The sequence below is a fragment of the Ranitomeya imitator genome, chromosome 1 (assembly GCF_032444005.1).
Source record: "Ranitomeya imitator isolate aRanImi1 chromosome 1, aRanImi1.pri, whole genome shotgun sequence".
In the NCBI taxonomy this organism is placed as follows: domain Eukaryota; kingdom Metazoa; phylum Chordata; class Amphibia; order Anura; family Dendrobatidae; genus Ranitomeya; species Ranitomeya imitator.
In genome coordinates, this window is record NC_091282.1 from 258137233 (window position 1) to 258156890 (window position 19658).

General features: G+C 40.4%; 1 protein-coding gene across 26 annotated transcripts in view; it reads right to left on the minus strand.

The window, feature by feature from the left end:
• NCOR2 (nuclear receptor corepressor 2) overlaps positions 1–19658 on the minus strand; it is a 574536-nt gene that overhangs the window by 78612 nt on the left and 476266 nt on the right. For 25 of the 26 annotated variants that reach the window (XM_069756005.1, XM_069756000.1, XM_069756002.1 and 22 more), the window contains 3 exons: positions 13289–13431; positions 5701–5845; positions 2590–3067 (listed from right to left, as the gene is read on the minus strand). In XM_069756005.1, the coding sequence (XP_069612106.1) occupies positions 2590–3067; positions 5701–5845; positions 13289–13431 (766 nt within the window). The remainder of the gene's footprint in view (positions 1–2589; positions 3068–5700; positions 5846–13288; positions 13432–19658) is intronic. The other variant, XM_069756001.1, reaches the window with a different exon arrangement.

The following is a 19658-nucleotide window of genomic DNA, read 5'->3' on the forward strand; positions in this document are numbered from 1 at the left end:
CACTGAAGTTCCCAGTAGGGGTAGTGTTTTCAGGGGCAGGGCTTAAAGGGGTATTCCCATCTCCAATATCCTATCCCAATATGTAGTAGGTGTAATAATAGTGATAATAATAATAATAATAGAAAATACCTCCAATTAGAAATCTAGTATAGTTCTTCTGATTCATTATGTCTCTTTCCTTATGTGCAGGCATTGCAAGGCCTTAGGTATCCATGGTTTTGACCACTGGCAGCTAGCCGTCACTATATCAGTGGTCGTAACCATGGATACCTAAGGTACTGTAATGCCTGCACATGAGGAAAGAGAGCGTGAATCAAAAGAAGTATACTAAACTTCTAATTGGAGGCATTTGCTAATATTATTATTATTATTATTATTATTATTATTAAACCTACTACATATTTGGATAGGATCTTGGAGAGGGGAGTATCCCTTTAACCATCCATAGAAATCTTGGCAAGTATGCCATCAACACTAAGGTCTCATTGACACATCTGAACTTGGAGGTCAACGGAAAATTGCAGAGCCAAGTTTAATTTTTATCCGACCCTCAGATCAGAATCGAGTCAATAGGTCTGATTTTCAAAACAGATAAGGTGGAGAATTTTTTTTAATTTTTTTTTAGTTTTCTTCATACAAGAATAACAGATGACACTCGCACCCCACTCTAACCAAAGTCTGATAAGAATAATTGGGCCGTCTTTCTAATACATGGAAAAATCAGACGTGTGAATAAGGAGGTGTCAGATCAGACTAATTGCAAGGTTGCTTCATTATTGTTGATTATTTGGACCAGCAAAAAAAAAAAACAAATTAGTGACAAAGTTGGACAATTATGGTATATCCATGGGAATGACCATAAATGTATAGTAGATGAGCTCCCACCATTGGGACCTGCATCTATTTCGGTAAGAGGGCCTGACCTGCAGGAGATATGGCTGCAATTCCCATTCATTTATATGAGAATTCATACACACAATTCAACTCTATTTTAAAGACATAAAGTCAATCATTGCATAAATTATGGACATGAAATAATTGTACGAGATGGAAATACCCCTTTAAAGCTTTTTTTTCAGTGGCTTTTCTTTGAACAAATAATCCTTGGGAAAGAAGCTTGCAGCCACTGAATCCTGGAAATGTCCAAGTAATGGAAATCTATGGTGATAAAACAAGACAGAACTTCTAGCTTTCCTCCAAGAGAAAATTAAGGCGAAGCCTACAACAAGCCGTCAAAGCAAGCAAAGCCAATATGTCATGTAGTGCTTACAATGAACGTCATCTTATTCATCCTTCGTATAGTATTTGAAGATCTTTTCCTGGAAGCAATCAGCAAGCACTTAATACTCTACAAATATAGATCCTTCCAAACAAAGGTGGATTGTGAAAAACCTCAGACAATGGTCATCACTAGGATGATGCATTTCCAAAAGACACTTAACTGAAGAGCTCTTCTAGAGGAAGTCACCTCACTACAGGGACAGAGACGTTGGAGGTAAAAGCAATTTTTATGAGGTCAGATAATTGGGCTTCATAGAAAAAAAAGGAACCAATACAATTGTCTCTCAAAATCCAAATTGAAGCAAACATAATCCTGCTCCCACACACAAGGTCAACATATTATAAGCTGTATTTGAAAAGCCTTTGCCTATTTGGACAAGTCTCTTGTAGGACACAGAATGAATCACAAAAATCTGGGCTATTTGTCTGGAACATTCGTGGTTAAAAACAAGCAATTTAAACATGACAAAGAGTTATGTTTTCTACCTTTCTCTCAGAAACAAACTAGTTGTGAGTCACAGTCAGTACATTGAAAAATGACTGCAATGGAGGATTCGTATTGGAGTGAAGAACGTAAACCGGACGATATTGCATAGGGAGGTCTGTGTCATAATTCCACTAAATTATGTGAAAATATTTACACCACAAAAACTATATAAGCTATATATATTTCTATCTACTGGCTAACACGGTACCAAGATATATATCTTTCCTGTATAAGCTATCTGTACATTACATAAAATAAAGGTGAGAAAGGAGCATTGTCCTAGATCAGAGGAAACTTGAATATTAAAACTCATTGAAATCCTTGGCCATGAAGAAGCGATTCCTAATACACTAAAGCCAACGGCACATTCTTCAAGAATGAAGAAATCAGACCTCATTATCATCACATTAGGGACATCAGTAGCCTTTATTATTATTGTCAAGTAACACTTAGGCTACTTTCACACATCAGGTTTTTGCCGTCAGGCACAATCCGGCAAATTTAGAAAAAAACGGATCCGGCAAAAGTTGCCGCCGGATCCGTTTTTTCTCATGACGTTTCTTCCGTGCTCGTTCTCAAGTGTAGAAATTTGTGCTTCTTCCTCCTGTTGAGGAGTCCTGTAAGATCTAAATACTGGTGTAGAAGTGTGACCCTCAAACTACTACAATATGGTGATGATCTGGTGGCACACACTATCCACGACAGCCTCTACAGATAGAGCAAACACTCCTAAGATCATTTTTTTGTTAATTTAAGCAGCTGCCATTTAATTAGAATAAGTGCTATGGTTTCCCTCCAAAGCCTAGAAGATGACTTCATACCTGTTCTTTTCAGTGGAATCCTGCTCTTCAGCCTCATCTGCACTGCAGGTGGCACTAGAGTCACTGTCTGCATTTGTCTTCCCCCCATGTTTGCTATGCTTCTTTTCCACTTTCTGTGGTACTTCTGATGCCTCTTTTGGTGGCTCATCGATCTTTTCGGCAACATTTTCCTTATAGTCCTCAGTTTCTTCCTGCTTTATTTCACTTTTGCTTGGTTCCTCACATAATCTGTCTTCATCTTCCTCTTCCTTTTTCACTGTACTAGATTCTGGATCTTCTTTGGGTTCCTCCATATTACTAGTCCTTTCTGTAATTTCCTGAGAGTGCTGCACAGTTGAGTTGCCAGGATCAGCCGGTGCCTCACTGTTCGTTTCCACTAGAGAGGTTCCTACTGGCTTGGCTTCATTGTCTCGGCTTTCTTTGGCTTCCTGTCTCGGAGATGGAACGCTCTCTGTATCTGAACTGTTGTTCACTGCAGCTGAAGGAACAAGACAAGCATCAGGAAGACGTCATTAACAGCCTGAAACCCTACAGAAATCCAGGTCTAACTATTTAAAATGTTTATAATTTATTAAAAATATATGTGCATATTATAAAATAACACCCGCACATCAAGTCTAAATGCATATTACACTGTTAACATATAGACAAAAAAAAATATTAAAATCGGTATTCCTATCTTATAAGGTGATGGCATAATGATAGTAAAGGCTACCATACACATTAGATAAATGTCTTTCGAACCTATTTTGGTGGGACCAGACGACCATCTGATAATGGCGGCCTCCCAACTCTCTCCCCCACCCCCCCTCCCGATAGGTGGTGGCAGGGAAAAGAATAATCAGGCAAATACACCACTGACAGAGGCGTCTGCAAGGATTTCTACCATCTTGCTGTTGAAAACTTATGAATGTTTGGTCGAGCACCTATGTTTATATAGGAGTTGGGAAGAATGGTGTTCTATTGGACAAACGTTTACTGGCCATGGCCAGCTTTAGGGACCAGTCACACTGACCTCGCACTGTGCATTTGGTGCACTGATTAAGCATGTCTATAGGCTCTCATTAACCTGACATTGACCAAAAGACAGTACTTTTCTTGTATAAAAGAAATGCTTCTTTTCAATAGGACAGGCAATGAGAAACATATGCATGTAGATGATTTCATACATAAGAGGTAGATGCTGGGAAATCTTCTCACAATATACTTCCAAGAGTATACTCAAAATGCAGAATGAAAGCCTGAGTCTTTTGGGCAAGCACAACAGATATTCAATACACACTTGGCTATTTATATCATCTCTCTCATTGCAGGTGACTTTTCAGAATAAGCTGTGTGAGTACATTGCCAAATAGGCTGTCAAGTTTGAGTACATGAAGAATAACACAATTTATGTCCATTATATGACTTATATTATCCATTATTCAAAAGTTTTCTCCATTGCAGGCTCGGTCTCTAATTTTCAGTTCTCAAGGAGCTAGTTGGCGGAGACTAGCTGCCATAATGTCTCACATAGAAAGTACATATAAACATAGGGGACTCGTGTTCTTCATACTGTGTGTTCAACACAAATAGAAATATGAAGAATACTGCACAGAATTACTGAGCAGTGTAGCTGTGAAACCAACACTAGGGATGAGGGAAGTCACTTGATGGAAATGGTTCTGATTGCCTGAATTTGTCACGGGCTCTACCTGCAGAATAAAAGATTTATTTTTAATTTGTTATTTCTTATGTCGGTTCAGAGATATTTCAATTTACTATCTCATGAGTTAACCTTACTTAAAGGGGTATTCCCATTTCCAAGATTCTATCCCAATATGTAGCAGGTCCAATAACAATAATATTATAAAATACCGTACCTCCAATTAGAACTGTAGTATAGTTTTTCTTATTCATCAAGTCTCTTCCCTCATGTGCAGGCAATACAGGACCTTAGGTATCCATGGTTACGACCACTAGCAACTAGCTAGCTGTCACTACATCAGTGGTCATAACCATGGGCACCTAAGGTCCTGCAATGCTCTACATGTGGAAAGAGACACAGCGAGTCAGAAAAACTATACTACATTTCAAATTGGAGGAATTTGCTAATATTATTATACCTATCACATATCGGGATAGGATATTGGAGATGGGAATACCCCTTTAAGTTCAAGTTGGTGTTTTAACTGGGGTCCTGCAATTCTTTTCGCTTTAGGAGTTGCTATCTGAAAACACCCACCCAGACTTAACAAAAGTTAACTCATTAGGTGCCAAATACTTTAATTGCTAATATCTCTGCAAAAGAGAGGCAAAAAAAAGTGTTATTCCGCTCTGCAGCCACTATTACATCATGTGTCCAGTTAAACGTGAAATATATTTGATGAAAGGCCGTCTTTCATAGGCTGTGTAATCTGGCACTTCTCTATCCTCTATCAGATTTCCTTTAACCAAAATCAATTTTGGCTGTTTTTCAGAGTAAATGATGGTTTTAGAGTAGAGCTGGGGTTGAGTGGCTCATAAATGGAGAAAAAAAGCAGATTTCTATGATAGAAATATACTACAAAGTTAATTGGATTATAGACCAGCTATGCCTGTGCAAGTGACATCCATCACTTGCGGAGGCAGAGGTGGGCTCTACATTTCCTGTATGCCGGGTATTCTTTTTACAACGCTCATTGACAGTGCGCTCTCGCCGGCTCGTCACTTCTGCACAGAGCCAGCAAGAATCTACTGAGCATACCTCGGAATTCACCATCGACGGTAGAGCAGGGACTACAAACGGGTATCATCGATGACGCTTCGTTTCATGGTGTGGGCAGAGGCTGCGGCAGTGACAGCAGCCTCTGCCCCCTGACGTCGACTCATTTCACTATCCCAGCATGTACTATGTATCGGGATTCTCAAACAAATTGTCATCAAAGAGGAAGTAGTGAAAAAAAAAGAAGCAGTTCAGAGTTGTGAGGGAATGGCAGGGACTTTTTAATTTGAGTATATTAGAAAAAAAGGTTAGATGATGACATTAAATAGAGATTTAGGAGTAAAATAAATTGTGGATTCGGACCACTCCTTGAAGAATTTTAACATATACAACAGATAATGTAAGCAGAAAACATTTCAGACACTTACTGTCTCCTTCTTCTGCCATTTCTTCTTCATTCCCACTAATCCCCGACCCCTCCATCTCCTCATCCTCTACAGCAGGGGTGTACTGGACCTCCTCTTCCATCTGAGCTGCTTTTTTCTTTTTTCGCCTGTTGTTGCGCTCTTTCTCCTAGAAGAAATAAGTTACTTAATATCAAGTCTGCCTCAATAATGCAACGTCTAATCATTGATTCCAACAAACCAACCGGTACAATTTAAACAAAAAAATACCACTAGTGATGAACATTGTGATACCATATATGCACATTTGTGTTGCCATAAAACAATAGTCAGCAACCCATCAGAAGAAGATAAAATCTCAATCAGATGGTATAACGCTGCAGATCTGTAAGTTAGCAACTTTTCAAATTTTCTACGCTAATCAGTCACACGATGCCTATAAGTATGGTTTATAAAAAGTGCCAAAACATAGGATTTGATTTTAACGTGTGAATGCATACCTCTCTATTCCATGGGTATATGGGCCCCCTCTCTCCAGATGTTGGAGGCCATCGAGACATCTCTAGCTATCGGATACTTATATGTTATCGCTGTGCCAGAAATGTCCCAGATGTTTAGCACTTTGCGATCCTAATGTCACGCAGTCCATGTTGTCATGTAGCACTAGCCTTCGGCTATGTGCACACGTTCAGGATTTTTTGCCCGTTTTCTGTGGAAAGAACGCTAAAAAAAGCTTACAGTAAGCATCCCATCATTTCAGTTTTTGTGCACATGCTGCGTTTAAACGCATCGCGGTAAAAAATGCAGCACGTTCATTAATTTTCAGGATTTTTTGCCGCTATATTATTGCATTGGGAAACTCCAGAAAAAAACGCAAAAAAAACCGCGAAAAAAAAAAAAAACAGAGCGGATTTCCTGCAGAAATCGTCCGGTTTTGTTCAGGAGAATTCTGCAGAGATTCCTGAACGTGTGCACATAGCCTTAATGTTTAAATCTTAGAATTAAGTTTCTTTTTTTCGTGTCCGTTCACCTGCTCGCAGATGGAGTGTTTCTGCAATTTGGCAGCCGCCTGCACTTGTACTGGGTCGCTTGCCTGAGATAATGGCTGCTCCGGATGTGTGCTATTTATACACAGGTTGCAAACTGGCCCTAAAAGCATCTGAAATACTTCCATTCAGGGACTGGAAAACGGCATGAAGATGCAGAGCATAATTCTGTACAGTTACACGGTAATAAATGCCCAACATGGTCCTTATCACAAAACCGCTTCTCATTTATTTATTTGGTCTTTTAACCAAATGTGAGTCACAAGAGCTGGAGACATGCACTCTACTTGCATCTTAATTGCTTTCGTGTTGCCTAAAGAGAAACCTGAAGACAAACAGAGGGGAAAACAGCCATGCAGAGACTGAGCACAATGGTTACTATGGTAAAGGTCTCCTTCACCTTCTCTTTCTGATGAGCAACCGCTAATGAAAAAACTCTGGTCTACATAGTCAAATTTAACCAGTCTGCGGCCAAAAAAAAGTTTATACTTTTGTATGCATTGATTTAACTTTTGATTTTTGAACATTCATTTTTTGGGGAGATGTATATCTTTCACATATAATAAAGTTTTATTAAAGGGAAGTTACCTCGTTTGTAGATCATTAATAAATCAATGTAAAGTAGCATAACATGCTGTTATAACCAAGTTTTGAATGCATTTTAAACATATTTCATGTGTTATAGGCGTTTAAAGAAGGCATTGGGGGCTGACATCTTTTTTTCACAGCAGCAGCACGACACTATCAGTGTCATAATATGGCACCCCATGGTCATAGGAGATAACATACCACCGCTGACTTCTTTGTAAAGTTTTGCTTTCAGTGTATGTGATAATATTTGTTCCAGACTGTATGGGGGGGGGGGTGTTAAACATAAACAACCTTTTTTCTACATGACAAAAATTTGAAGATATAGGCGATTGACATTGATTTATTATATAAACTGAAGGTTACAAGACTTGCTTGGTTTTTCAACTCGATTCCCACATCAATTGTCCATCCATTTGGACGTAGAACCTATGACTTATTATCAAGTCTACATTTCTCCTAATGGAAGAACCGACAGAACAGCGGCAACATGCAGACAGAGCTTTAAGAATCCCAACACTCCATGTTCTCGGTTTATTAAAATCTCTGGCACAATCATAGACCGTCTGTCCTTATTTTTCAGAAGATGGAAAACTACAACACAAGAAAAAAATATATATGTGGGGGCATCTTAAATGTGCTAAATGATGTTAAAATTCAAGTTTGAAAGCACCATGGGAACCTGCTGTGTCATCTTATGTCTCCAGCATGTTAAAGACTATAATCATAGCCACATTTGGTAAAAACACATTAATGCTCAATAGCACACTAGTAACAAAAGGCAGCAAGGAACCTAAAGGTACCGTCACACTCAGCAACTTTACAACGAGAACGACAGCGATCCGTGACGTTGCAGCGTCCTGGATAGCGATCTCGTTGTGTTTGACACGCAGCAGCGATCTGGATCCCGCTGTGACATCGCTGGTCGTAGCTAGAAGTCCGGAACTTTATTTGGTCGTCAGGTCGGCGTGATTCGTCATTTTTGACAGCAAAAGCAACGATGCCAGCAATGTTTTTACATGGAGCTAACAACCAGCGAGAACGATAAGTAGGTCACTGGATCGCTCCTGCATCGTTCTGGTGTTGCCGTGTTTGACGTCTCTAAGCGACCTAAACAGCAACGCTGCAGCGATCGGCTCGTTGTCTATATCGCTGCAGCGTCGCTTAGTGTAACGGTACCTTAAGGGTCTGTTCACATCAGGTCTCTATCCCCCTTTTAACAAATACACAAGATGTATATGTCAGATACTGAGAAGTATAAGATAAGTAGCTTGCTTCACCTATAGAGTCCAAATGTAGGAAAAAAAAGATACAAAATATATTTCTTACTGTATATCATTGCGTAGTCTGCTACACTATTCCATACAGTACCTTATGTATACAGGCCAGGTGGAGGCCAAAAGGACACTCAGGCTAATGTAAGCCTATGGACTTGGATGGTGAATACATCAGAAACTTGGTCTAATCTTTACTAATTTTCCCCAAATAATGTGACAACCTCTTCTTCATCTTTACAAACACCTAAATGCTCCTCCACACAACCACACTACCCAAAATGTATGATATGTTAAAAGTCTGTAAACAATAACACCTTTTGAAAGAGGTTGTTTCACGAGTGGCATTTAGAGCAGAAATCCCCTGATCCCCTATTCTGGCCAGCATCCAACACCAATGGTAGGAGAGGTGGCATCACGTTCGCCTGCTCTCTCCACTGATTGCTAGGAGAATGCCGAACACAACTAAGTTCCATATACATCATATGGCTATCCATGATTGTCTCTTGACAACCCCATTAAGACCCCCTTATACAGGGTGGGCCATGTATATAGATACACCTTAATAAAATGGGAATGGTTGGTGATATCAACTTCCTGCTTGTGGCACATTAGTATATGGGAGGGGGAAAACTTTTCAAGATGGGTGGTGACCATGGCGGTCATTTTGAAGTTGGCAATTTTGGAACCAACTTTATTTTTTCCAATGGGAAGAAGTTCAAGTGACACATCAAAAAAGTTTGCCTCATCACTGAACATAATGTTCTGTGTAAACTGAGGGTCCTGTTCCAATTTTTGTTTTGCCCATTCTGCAAATTCAGCTCGCCGATCTGGGTCATCCTCGCTGAGATGCTGCAGCAGCTGGATTTTGAAAGGGTGCCATTTGTGAGTAGCTAATATCAGCAGAAGGGATGTTCAACTGATGCCATATTGTTGCGCTGAATTTCGAGAATGGGCAAAACAAAAATTGGAACAGGACCCTCAGTTTACACAGAACATTATGTTCAGTGATGAGGCAAACTTTTTTGGGTGGGCCATTTATATGGATAAACCTAAATAAAATGGGAATGGTGACTGTTTTCTTGCGTATAGTGTCTTGCATTGAAATATGCTGCAATGACCCGGGTACTGCGTTCACCAGACATCATCATAATTTCTATTCGCTCCTCACGTGTTAACCTCTGCGACATGTCAATGGCTGTAAACAAAAAGAAATTTGTAAATATCTAATGAAAGAATAAAGTTACGTTAAAACCAAGCACACCATTGTTTTTCTTGTGAAATTCTCAATAATTTTTATGTGTCACATGACCCTCTTCCAATTGGAAAAAATAAAGTTGGATCCAAAAAGGTCAACTTCAAAATGGCTGCCATGGTCACCACCCATCTTGAAAAGATTTCACCCTCCCCTATACTAATGTGCCAAACACAGAAAGTTGATATCACCAACCATTGCCATTTTATTTAAGTGTATCCATATACATGTCCCACCATGTATATTACGTGAAAGACGATGGGGCTGGCCACCATCCGATGTGTATGGTGGTCTCCTGAAGGGAAGGGGAGTCCGACAACGTCTTTCTGCCCTCATCCTGCTGAAAACACAAGCGATCGTCAGACAGCCATCTCATGTGAATGGCTAGCCCTAGACCCATGACAATCTATGATCTCATGCTATGACAGGTCACATGAAAAAAATCGTAAGACACATCTGCTGCTTCAGATGTGGAAATGGCAAAAAAGTAACATGATTGCTTTCGTGCAACTTCTGTTCAATAGTAATTGTTAGAAGAGGAATGGAAAGTTACCTGAGCATGCAATGTCTTATAAACATCCATATCCCAATAAGAAAAATGGAGTGTCAATCTACACTCAGACATGCGAGCTAGAACTGCAGTTTGTAGGTGAGCTATTGCTGTAGCTTGCAGGCTGCAGGTGAGCTATTGCTGTAGTTTGCAGGCTGCAGGTGAGCTATTGCTGTAGCTTGCAGGCTGCAGGTGAGCTATTGCTGTAGGTTGCAGGCTGCAGGTGAGCTATTGCTGTAGTTTGCAGGCTGCAGGTGAGCTATTGCTGTAGTTTGCAGGCGAGCTATTGCTGTAGTTTGCAGGCTGCAGGTGAGCTATTGCTGTAGTTTGCAGGCTGCAGGTGAGTTATTGCTGTAGTTTGCAGGCTGCAGGTGAGTTATTGCTGTAGTTTGCAGGCTGCAGGTGAGCTATTGCTGTAGCTTGCAGGCTGCAGGTGAGCTATTGCTGTAGCTTGCAGGCTGCAGGTGAGCTATTGCTGTAGTTTGCAGGCTGCAGGTGAGTTATTGCTGTAGTTTGCAGGCGAGCTATTGCTGTAGTTTGCAGGCTGCAGGTGAGCTATTGCTGTAGCTTGCAAGCTGCAGGTGAGCTATTGCTGTAGTTTGCAGGCTGCAGGTGAGCTATTGCTGTAGCTTGCAGGCTGCAGGTGAGCTATTGCTGTAGGTTGCAGGCTGCAGGTGAGCTATTGCTGTAGTTTGCAGGCTGCAGGTGAGCTATTGCTGTAGTTTGCAGGCGAGCTATTGCTGTAGTTTGCAGGCTGCAGGTGAGCTATTGCTGTAGTTTGCAGGCTGCAGGTGAGTTATTGCTGTAGTTTGCAGGCTGCAGGTGAGTTATTGCTGTAGTTTGCAGGCTGCAGGTGAGCTATTGCTGTAGCTTGCAGGCTGCAGGTGAGCTATTGCTGTAGCTTGCAGGCTGCAGGTGAGCTATTGCTGTAGTTTGCAGGCTGCAGGTGAGTTATTGCTGTAGTTTGCAGGCGAGCTATTGCTGTAGTTTGCAGGCTGCAGGTGAGCTATTGCTGTAGCTTGCAAGCTGCAGGTGAGCTATTGCTGTAGTTTGCAGGCTGCAGGTGAGCTATTGCTGTAGTTTGCAGGCTGCAGGTGAGCTATTGCTGTAGTTTGTAGGCTGCAGGTGAGCTATTGCTGTAGCTTGCAGGCTGCAGGTGAGCTATTGCTGTAGCTTGCAGGCTGCAGGTGAGCTATTGCTGTAGTTTGCAGGCTGCAGGTGAGTTATTGCTGTAGTTTGCAGGCGAGCTATTGCTGTAGTTTGCAGACTGCAGGTGAGCTATTGCTGTAGCTTGCAAGCTGCAGGTGAGCTATTGCTGTAGCTTGCAGGCTGCAGGTGAGCTATTGCTGTAGTTTGCAGGCTGCAGGTGAGCTATTGCTGTAGTTTGCAGGCTGCAGGTGAGCTATTGCTGTAGCTTGCAGGCTGCAGGTGAGCTATTGCTGTAGCTTGCAGGCTGCAGGTGAGCTATTGCTGTAGCTTGCAGGCTGCAGGTGAGCTATTGCTGTAGTTTGCAGGCTGCAGGTGAGCTATTGCTGTAGTTTGCAGGCTGCAGGTGAGCTATTGCTGTAGGTTGCAGGTGAGCTATTGCTGTAGTTTGCAGGCTGCAGGTGAGCTATTGCTGTAGCTTGCAGGCTGCAGGTGAGCTATTGCTGTAGGTTGCAGGCTGCAGGTGAGCTATTGCTGTAGGTTGCAGGCTGCAGGTGAGCTATTGCTGTAGTTTGCAGGCTGCAGGTGAGCTATTGCTGTAGGTTGCAGGCTGCAGGTGAGCTATTGCTGTAGTTTGCAGGCTGCAGGTGAGCTATTGCTGTAGGTTGCAGGCTGCAGGTGAGCTATTGCTGTAGGTTGCAGGCTGCAGGTGAGCTATTGCTGTAGGTTGCAGGCTGCAGGTGAGCTATTGCTGTAGTTTGGAGGCTGCAGGTGAGCTATTGCTGTAGTTTGGAGGTTGCAGGTGAGCTATTGCTGCATTCTGGTTGACTGGCTGGTTAATAGATAAGGAGCCTGTGCTGCACTACGTTATATTGATATTTGTCACTTTCACATAATCAAGTAGGAATAAATAACAACCAGAGAAGTAATGTTATATGCTCCAAATATACAAAGTAAGGCTACTTTCACACATCAGTTTTTTGCCCTTAGGCACAATCCGGCGATTTTTTTTTAAAAACGGATCCGGCACAAATTATGAAAAACTGATGTGACGGATCTGTGTTTTTTTTTTTTTTTTGTTAAAAAGAGAGAGAGAGATATTTGAATGTAAAAATGCATGAAAAACCGGAATCGGACGCCGGATTCACCATTTCACCTCACGTTTCATCGCTAGAACCGTCGCTGTGCGTTTTTTCGCCGGACAGAAAAAACGTTCCTATGTACATTTTCTCTGGCCGCCGGAAAACTAATTTTAGACAGATCTGGCAAAAAACGGATGAAACGTGAGGCCATCTGGTGCTAATACAAGTCTATGAGAAACAAACTGATCCGAAGGCAACTTTTGCCGGATCCATTTTTTTTCAAAATTCCCGGGATTGTGCCTGATGGAAAAAAACTGATGTGCGAGACGGGCCTAAAACTGTAAAGTTGAGACATGAATAAACATACAAAGCAATGCTAGAAAATCAATTCAACCATCACTTGCATAATTATGCATACATACATACACCCATATATATGCATACAAACATACACACACCACATATATGCATACACACACACACACACACACATGCATACATACACACATACAGTATGCATACATACACACACACACACATATATGCATACATACACACACACACACATATATGCATACATACACACACATATGCATACATACATATACACACACACACATATGAAAAAGAAAAGAACAGACACCCCAGGGCACTGAGCGGCGGACTCTTACCATCTTGAGTTTGTGCTGCTGTAGGATGCTGTCTAGGTTCTGCCTCTTCTTGTAGTTGAAGTAAAAGTTCTTGCACTGGGACACTGTTTTGGAGCCCACCATTCTCGCAATGGCAGACCAATTACGGCCATATTCAAACAAACCTGAGGGGGAAGAAAGAAACAGAGAATCGTACAGTTAATCATTGAATACGAAAAAACAGTGTGAAATGAAGGATTACTACGTCATAGTTAAATCCCAGACCTTGGAAGCAAGCCTGCTGATAGAGAGTGAATGCTGACCCCTGTGTCACTGGAGTACCAGCTCAATCAGTCACTGGCTTGACAAGTTCAGGGTAAATGTAGGACACAGATCAGGCGCTATTAACCCCTCATATCCCCATCTGACTGCTTCTCTTTCATTGATCGCAACTTGGCATTCTCATAGTTTTTTGCGGTCTGTTTTCCAACAGTAGCCTTTATTTTCCTATTGATATTGAAGACTTTGTGCATTTCTGGATGTACTCCATGCAGAGACTAAGGCTACGGCTATTCCATATGGTCAAGGGAAGAGGCAGTGGAGAGTAACAAGGCACAACCCTCTAACTTTAAAGAGTAAAAGATTGATACATGGGAATAAAAAAAAAAAACACAAGCATATATTTTAACCCCTTAGTGACAGAGCCAAATTTTTGAAATCTGACCAGTGTCACTTTATGTGGTAATAACTCTGGAACGCTTCAACAAATCCCAGTGATTTTGAGATTGTTTTTTCGTGACACATTATACTTTATGATAATGGTAAATTTAGGTTGATATGCTTTATGTTTATTTATAAAAAATATCAGAAATTTGAAAAAAATGTTAAAAAATTAGCAATTTGCAAACTTTGAATGATTATCCCTTTAATCCCGATAGTCATACCACAGCAAAACATTAATAAATAACATTTCCCACATGTCGGCTTTACAACAGCACCATTTGCAAAATGTTATTTTATTTTGTTAGCATTTTTGGAGGATTAAAAATGTAGCAACAATTTAAATTTTTTTCAAGGAAATTTACAAAATGTATTTTTTTAGGGACCTATCCATGTTTGAAGTGAATTTGGGGGTCCTATATATAGGGAAATCCCCACAAGTGATACCATTTTAAAAACAGCACCCCCTGATATATTGAAAACTGCTGTCAGGTCGTTTGTTAACCCTTCGGGTAATTTTCAGGAATTAATGCAAAGTGGCATGATAGGAATGAAAATGTGTATTTTTACCACCTAAATGTCACTAACTTCTGAACAGGTTACTACAGCCGACAGACTCTAAGGCCGCTATTTGGTCATGAATTGCCATGGCAAACATCAGGACCACAAAATTATGATCTGAGACCACCAATTGGGATAAAGAGGAAGCTCCCACAGTCTGTTAACCGTTTATAATGATGTAGTCACTATTGACAGCAGCATCTAAGGGGTTAAATAGATTTGGATTGTGCAAACACTGATCATGGCTGATGCAGCAAGTTGTCAGCTATAGTTGACAGCTGACAGCTACTGGATTGTCACCTGTATGGGGATATAAGTCGCTTATATCTCAGGTCAGTTAAAAGGCGTATTGGCGGTCACTAAGGGGTTAAAAGAATAACATTGTTTAAAGGGAATCTGTTACCAGTTTTTTTTCCACCTAATCTGAAAACAGTTTAATGTAGAGACATAGACCCGGATTCCGGCAATGTGTCACTTACTGGACTGCTTGTGGTAGTTTTTATAACATCATTGTTTTATCAGCAAGAGATTATCACTAAAGGTCTAGTAAACCTACAACCATGCTGACCTCCATTTTCATGAGCTCTGTATAATCCTGCCCTCACCACTCATTGGCAGCTTTCTGCCTATGCAGTGTGTACACAGAAAGTTGCCATTCAGTGGTGTGGGCAGGGTTATAGAGGGCTCAGCATTAGAGAACAAGCAGATCTGAAGAAAAAACAGCGATTTTACCAAAGATGCAACAAACAGCCCAGTAAGTGATACAACACTGGAAACAGGATCACTGCCCATGCATCATGCTGAGATGGGGAAACAAAAATCTGCTTACAAATTCAATTTAAGGAAATATATGCTTCAGATTTGAACTCTCCTGGAGTCACACCTACGACCCATTAGCAAATGCAGTAGCCCTCAGGGAGAGCAAGTTTAATAAAAGGTAACCAATCTGGTATCAAAAGGCCAGAGGAGTATCGTCACCTATGATATGTTCCACACGCCAAATAAAAAGATCATTTCAGAGTATATCTTATATCACAGAACCCCAAACTTCACTTTTGAGTTTGTCACACTAAAATAAAGGTGTGGATAAGGTATCAAGATCTGGAGAGATGATGTATCAAGGAATACCAGTAAAGAGTATGATAAAATCTAGGGGCAACATAGAGATGACTATATAAATGACTGATTGCCTCACCAACTACCGTTATTGCAAAAGGAAATAACTATAGTACACCACAGTTACTGCACTTAGGGCTTACAAATACCAACATTAACATAGTAAAACAGGTCATAAAATATAAATATACTTTTTGTAAATTATTCTAATTAAGTTCCCTCTTTCTTTTCACTGACAATATGGCCGCTGTGGTGATCACCAAGTACTGTGTGCACAATTATTAGGTGAGTATTGTCACCCTCTTACATCTAATAGCTGTATAAACCTGAATGCTTATTGGATGAAGCATGTCAAGTGATGTGTATCTGTGTAATGAGGGGGTGAGACCTGAGGATATTACATCCCTTATCAAGGTGCGCAGAATTATTAGGCAGATGGTTTTCCTGAGGTAAAATTGGTCCAAAAGAGATTAAACTGACTATGAAAAGTTTAAAAATTGTTACAAGTCTCTCAGAGGGATGCAATACTCTTGAAAGTGCTAAGATACTGGGTGCAAACACAGAATCATCAAAAGTTTTGTTGAGAATAGTCAATAGGGTCATAAAAAACGCTTTGAGAACAATCAAACGTGAAGTGACCGAGAATCCATTATCCTCCAGTGCGGTCATATTCCAGAGCTGCAACCTCTCTGGAGAGCCCAGAAGTACAAGGTGATCAGTGCTCAGAGACATGGCCGAGGTAAGGAAGGCGAAAACCCGACCACCAAGGAGCCAAGACACAGAAGGTGAAATGTCAGGACTGGGCCGAGAAATATCTGAAGACTGGTTTCTCAAAGGTTTCATGGGCTGATGAGATTAGAGTGATTCTTGCTGGACCAGATGAATGGGCACAAGGCTGGATCAGTAACTGGCACAGACATCCACTTGGCGATTCAGCTGCCAGCAAGGTGGAGGTGGGATACTGCTATGGGCTGGTATCAGTAACGAGGAGATAGTTGGACCTTTTCAAATTGAAGATGGACACAAAATCAACTTGCAAACCTACGGATGGTTTCTACAAGCTGTGGTGCTGGAAATAGTCTGAATCTTTTAAGAAAGTCATGATTTCTTGATGCAGGACAATGCTCCTTCTCATGCAGCAAAGGCCTCAAAGATGAAAGAATGACAACAACATGGCCCCTTCTTCACCTGACAAACTCTTAGGAGAATTTGTGGGCCCATCTTAAAAAGGGAGATTTACTATAAACGAAAAGAGTACACCTCTCTGAACAGTGACTGGGAAGCTGTGGTTGGTGCTGCTCAAAAAGTTGATAGTTAAAGGGAACCTGTCACCCCCAAAATCGAAGGTGAGCTAAGCCCACCGGCATCAGGGGCTTATCTACAGCTTTCTGGAATGCTGTAGATAAGCCCCGGATGTATCCTGAAAGATGAGAAAGAAGAGGTTAGATTATTCTCACCCTGGGGCAGTCCCGCCTCGATTTTGGGGGTGACAGGTTCCCTTTAACAGAGTAAGAAACTGGCAGACTCCATGAGTGGAAGGCTTATGATTGTTATTAAAAAGAAGGGGGGCTATATTGGTCACTGATCTTTTCCCAAGAAAGTCACTTTTACTCTTTTAAATACTATTTATTTCTTAAAGTCCCTTTCCAGAGTTGTTGGTCTTTTTTCACTGATGGACTGATGTTTTAAACAGAAGTCCCATGCCCCGTTCATACACTCACCCTCTGGTGTCTTCACCGTTTTTTCGGTGCCATCTTGTGAGCGCAGCTTCTGACTGTCCGGAAGTCATAAGTAACGGTCACAAGCTCTCAATGCAAATCTATGAGAGCCAGAACGAGGTTCCCATAAACTTGTATTGAAAAGTGATCTTCGCGCAGCTCCATGAAACACTGGAGCAGGCGGTAGGTCACAAACTGCAGAAGACGGACCGGAGCGGCAGCAAAAACAGATGAAAACATCAGAAGGCGAGTATCAGACAGGGTGGTGAAATAAAAAACACTGGAGTGGTGCTCTAAATATTCAGCTGTGTATTGGTTGGTGCTGGGACTAGAAAAGTTGGGACGCTTTAACAAAAACATAATACAGGAGGTATTCCTTCCTTAAACAAAAAAGGAAAAAAAACACAAAACACTTCTTGAAAGGAAAAGCATAGAGAACGGCGCTGTACACTGTGTGGTTCTGAAGAACAAGGAACCCCATGTGCCATTAAACAGCGTTTGCACCACTACCATATTAGGTTATGTTCACACAATGCGTTTTTTGCAACTTTTTTTTAATGCAAATTAAAGGCTGATTTTTACAGAATCAACAAAAGATTTCAGAAATTTCATGCACATGCTAGTCGTTTTCTGGCTGAATTGAAAAAATGATGCGTTTTGAAAACTGCAGCATGTCAATTCTTTCAGCATTTTTGTCAACGTTTTGTCACCATAGAAAGCAATGAGTAAGTGAAAAAATTCCACTATTAGTTTTTGCATCGGTTTTTTGCAGTCAGTATTAGTACAGTGTAATGAAAATTAGTGATATGTGAGAAAGTGATGTGCCAGACCAGCTCAGTGCCTGACCAATGTGTGAAAGTAAACAATGCAGAAGTAATTCCGCTCCCCTGCTGCGTATACAGTTGCAATTGTGTTTTCATTCATGAACTCATGTAACCTTAGTCCACGGCTGCGCATCAGACACGATTCCAGATTTTTTGTTCAGAATAGTCCCTATTTTTTCAGACAAACTTTTTTCCCTATATAATTTGATCAAATTGCCCTTTTTTCAAAAAAACATTGTATGGTTTTGCATACATCTTGCATTGGTGGCTCATTGTTCATGCTTGCAAGGTTGAAGCAAAACAACTTTGTGATCATGAAAAACGCAGCAAAAAAACATCAGCAAATATGCAGCAATAAAAGCGGAAAAAAGGCAGCAAAACCTGTGTTCTGGGTGCAGCTATGTTACTGCCAAGAGAAGGTTTTCGCTTCAGAAAAAAAAGCAGCAAAAAACCCTAAGTGAGCACCACTATTGCCAATTAAAAAATGTAGATAGTAATCAGAAGTATAGGAATGAAGAGATGCATTATGGGAACTACATGCACAAATATGACTGCACATCAAAATTTATAGATTACAAACAGAAATATCCATTATAACTCATATGCAAAAACACACAATGTACAGATAAAACAAGAAGTAGTGAAAAAAACAACTGTTAAATATACAAAGAAACCTTCAATACTAGTAAGTGGTAAAGAGAAGGTTAACCATCCTTCCATGTGCCAGAAAGGGTATTTACACCCACTTATTCATACTCTTTCTTCTATAGGAGCAATTGCTGCACTATTATATATGTGTATATTATATATATATATATATATATATATATATATATATATATATATATATATATATATACTCGTATATACACACACACACTTTGTATATTTGATATTCTTACTATTGATCTCAGTATAAATTTATCCTGTTTACCTGCATGATATCTTATCTGCACCCCTGCTTTTTGCAGTTATTTGTATGCAGCATCGGTTTTCCTTGCACTTGTTGGCATGAGCATATTGTAGATTTAGACTGATTGAAACACAGTAACATATATGAAAAAAAGGAGTAGTGAAACAGGTGGAAAACAAACCAGGATATACCGTATATACTCGAGTATACACTGTGTGCAGAATTATTAGGCAAATTGTATTTTAGAGGATTATTTTTATTATTGATCAACAACTATGTTCTCAATCAACCCAAAAGACTCAAATATCAAAGCTTAATATTTTTGAAAGTTGGAGTGGGTTTTTTTTTAGATTTGGCTATCTTTGGAGGATATCTGTTTGTACAGGTAACTATTAATGTGCAGAATTATTAGGCAACTTAATAAAAACAAATATATTCCCATCTCACTTGTTTATTTTCACCAGGTAAACCAATATAACTGCACAAAATGTAGAAATAAACATTTGACATGCAAAAACAAAACCCCAAAAAATTAGTGACCAATATAGCCACCTTTCTTT